Here is a 3,994-nt window from a genome sequence, read left to right on the forward strand (position 1 = left end):
TAGAGAATTAGATAAATGGTTAGATAGATAGACTGATAAATTCATGAAAAACAGGAAGAGGAGTAAACGGTACTTTACACAACAAAAATGGATGGGGAATAGCTTGGATAGATGTAATATCTAATAATATCTAAAAATATTTATATAAAAAAAATCCGAGATCACGTGTACATACATATTACAAAAAAATCATCTTCTTAAGAGATAAAAACGGAATTTATTTATGAAGGAATTCCAAACGTAAAGGACAACAACAAAAAATAATGAAGAAGTAAATAAAGAAACAAAAAAGATAGAAGCGGATTAATTAAAGATGAAGGAAAAAAAACGAAATAAAAAGAAAAAGGCAGAAGGATAGGCTGTTTCTCCCCCAGACATACCCAGACATACACCCTCTACCCCCCCCCCCTGTCCCCTCCCTTCCGGAAGTGGATATGGATGCGGTCAGCGGTTCGATATGCCAAGACAACCCGCCGTCTTGAGGGTGGGGAAGTGGGGGTGGGGGGGGCAAGGGGAAGAGTAGGAGGGGCGAGGGAGGGGGGAGTAAGTCCAAGGAAGAGAAAGGAAGGGGAGGGGAGGGGTGTCTTGAGGGCTATGTAGAAGGAGAGGAGGGGAAGGTGCTAAGGGAAGGGTAGAGGGAGGCGAGGGAGGAGAGGGGGAAAGGGGAGCCAAAGGAGGAGAAGGGATCGAGGGAGGAGAGGAAAGCGAGGGGAAGGGAGGGAGTGGGAAACAGGACCGGAAGGGGAAAGGGGCGTTTCCCCGTATCCTGTGCAAGGACGTCTCTGGCCGGAGTGTACATTCCTTCCCTCGTTTCCTTGAAGGAGGCGAAGACGAAGGGGAATTCCGTAATGGCGGGCGTGCGCGTGTATTGAGGCGCTCGGAGTGTGAGGATTATGAGGAAGGGGTAATGGGGCGTGAGAGGAAGTTGGCCCCGCTCGCTCGCGTGCCTGTGAGGAGACGTGAGGCTTTCTGTGAGTGCGTGAGGATGAGTTAAAGGTAATGTAACTATAGACACGATCGAGTGAGTGGAGGTATGAAAGCACCCAAGTATATGTGGATGTAACATGAGTGCGAGCATGAGAGGGAACATTCCTTAGAGTACGAGTACGAGTGAGTAGGGGCGCGAGTTGAAGGCGCGGGGACGCGTACAGGAGGCGAGGTATTCATCCTTTGTGTGGGCTTCAAGGACTGTGATGTGTTGATATGGGACTCCCACGACATTTATATAAAGGGATGATGACACGGAGGACGGAGGCTTCCCCTGCCGCCGCGCCACCCACACTTTCCAAAGTTACTACAATTAAATGGAAACAAGGAAATATAATATATAATAATATAATAAGAATAATTATCATAATAAAAACAAATATTTATTGAAAAAAAAAAAAAAAAAAAAAAAATATATATATATATATGTGTGTGTATATATATATATATATATATATATATATATATATATATATATATATATATATATATATATATATATATATATATATATATATATATATATATATATATATATATTATATATATATATATATATATATATATATATATATATATAATAAATCGACATCGAATTTTCTCCGACATCCCACTCCACCAAGAAGGGTACTCGAACGGTACTATTCCGAGCACATGGTACTACTGGTACTTAAAACGAAATCCTTTCGAGAGACGCTCGGCACTGAAAACAAATATTGAGCCTCGAGAAACAGATCGTGTTTTCCTCTTCTCGAAGGCCGCAGTAGACATGCACGGTACATGTTGATGCACGTTTATACGAAATTGCGTGTTAGGTAAAAAGAGTTTTTATGAGCACTGAATATACATTGTGTTTGAAATGTGTTTGGGTCTCTCTCTCTCTCTCTCTCTCTCTCTCTCTCTCTCTCTCTCTCTCTCTCTCTCTCTCTCTCTCTCTCTCTCTCTCTCTCTCTCTCTCTCTCTCTCTCATAGATAGATAGATAAATAATTAAATATATAAATATATAAATATATATATATATATATATATATATATATGTATATATATGTATATATATATATATATGTGTGTGTGTGTGTGTGTGTGTGTGTGTGTGTGTGTGTGTGTGTGTGTGTGTGTGTGTGTGTGTGTGTGTGTGTGTGTGTGTGTGTGTCTATGTATGTACGTAAGTAAATACATACATCTATACATATATACATATGCAGGGCTATACATACGCAAACACACGAGGACGACGAGGATGAGAAAGATAACGAAAAATAAAAAGTTGCGGAAGAATAGTAAAACAAATGCTAACAAGGAACAGATGGAACACAAAGCGAGGGTGAAAAGGGGGGAAAAACAGGAGACTAATACGACGAAGGAGAGAAGACGAGGACGACGAGGAAAAAGAAAAGGACAAGAAGGACGAGGGGGACGAAAAAGACGAGGAGAACAGGTGGGGAGGGGGGGGGGCGGTGAGGACGAGGAGACGAGCGGCGTGCAACGTGGGTTCGTCGTCAAGGAGACGCATCCCAACAAAACAGATCACCGACGATTCCTTCATCCCGGGAAAACAAATAAATGATGCAGTGGCCACAGACCGACGATTGGCCATTCCGTCGCCCTGGCCACTTGTTTGCGTAATACTTTGGCTCCCTTCCGCGTTCATACATTTCTGAACTGTGTGTCTTTCTGTTTCTGTTTCTGTATCTATCTCTATCCACTTCTCACCCTCTCTCTCTTCCTCTCTCATTCCCTCTTTCTCTTTCGCTCTCCGCACACAATTTGCGACAAAATATTGTCAGAAGCAGAATAGTATTTTCTATCCTGATATGATGCTAATCCTTACTGGGTTTACATCTCCCAGTGCACAGCAGAGTGGCGTCGGTGTCACCCTGTGAATTACCCTGCGATATATCACGATTTTTATATGTTTATCCATGACAAATCTCCGGCCAAGGTGACTCTTATGGGTCTGTCCTGCTCGGTTTTCTCTTTTATCATTTGATCGCGCATTAAAAATGTTTTGGCCTTCGGTTTAATGTGAGTGAATGGGGCCTGTGGACAAACACAAATGCGTGCTAGATTATCTTTGTCTGTCTCTCTGACCCCCTTCCCCTTTCCCCTTCTCCTTCTCCTTCTCCTTCTCTTTCTTCTCTGTCTCTCCCATTCACCATTTCCCCTTCTACATTTACTCCCTCCTGTCTACATTAACACTTTTTTCCCAAATATAGAACGAATAATATGTATTCCCTCACTCACTCACGGCACAAACAGGGTAAATCCAGGCCCCGGAAACCCCCCTCCTTCTCTTTGCCCCCCTCCCCCCCCCTCGCCACCAAGAATAAAAAAAAAGCCCCAGAAGAGCCCAACAAAAGATCCCCGCCTCCCCACTCAAAGAAAAAGGGACAACAAACTAGCCGTACCTCCCGTACCCCCCCCCCCTTAAAAAAGAGCACAAGAAAAAATAATCTTCCACCCGAAGAAGACCAAAAAAAAGACCCAAGTAATAAAAAAATAAATAAATAAATAAAAAAAATAAAAAACAGCAAGAGTGTCCTTACCTTATCGCCGTTCCACTTCTTGTAGGTGTACCAGGTATTGTGGCGCCAGTACTCCAGCATATACTGCTCCACGAACTCGACGCCCTGGCCGTTCCCGAAGCGCCCCTGGCTCTCCGTGACCGAGATGACGTGGGGCGCCTCCAGGTCGATCTCCAGGTACTCTTTCAGGTCCTCTTGGCCCACCATTTCCCGAGGGCACCACGCGCCCCCGGCCCGCTCCACGTTCAACCTAAGGGGGAGACGGGGAGCTGAGAATTTGCTGGAAAGGTAGGCCTACGTGGGTGAATGGGGGTGAAAGCAAGTGGGACAGAAATACAAATGTAAAATTGATGTTCAGATCATTGCAATAGCATAAACCTCTAATGACGTATACATATAGACCTATCGTTCTCAACCTTGTTATTTCCCTGTGTCTACGATATCCCCTAGGCCTAAGGTAAATACCGGTACTTGTATAACC

The 3,994-nt window shown here is 43.7% G+C and overlaps 1 protein-coding gene across 8 annotated transcripts in view; it reads right to left on the bottom strand.

Annotated features, from left to right (window-relative positions):
• Positions 1-3,759, bottom strand: part of LOC122256207 (discoidin domain-containing receptor 2) — a 109,062-nt gene extending 105,303 nt beyond the window's left edge. For all 8 annotated transcript variants that reach the window (XM_086546006.1, XM_086546005.1, XM_086546004.1 and 5 more), the window contains exon 1: positions 3,535-3,759. In XM_086546006.1, the coding sequence (XP_086402132.1) occupies positions 3,535-3,720 (186 nt within the window). In that variant the 5' untranslated portion in view covers positions 3,721-3,759. The remainder of the gene's footprint in view (positions 1-3,534) is intronic.
• Positions 3,760-3,994: the final 235 nt, after the last annotated feature.

This window comes from Penaeus japonicus, unplaced genomic scaffold (assembly GCF_977035675.1).
Source record: "Penaeus japonicus unplaced genomic scaffold, GWHDUDI00000001_assembly GWHDUDI00000017, whole genome shotgun sequence".
Lineage (NCBI taxonomy): Eukaryota > Metazoa > Arthropoda > Malacostraca > Decapoda > Penaeidae > Penaeus > Penaeus japonicus.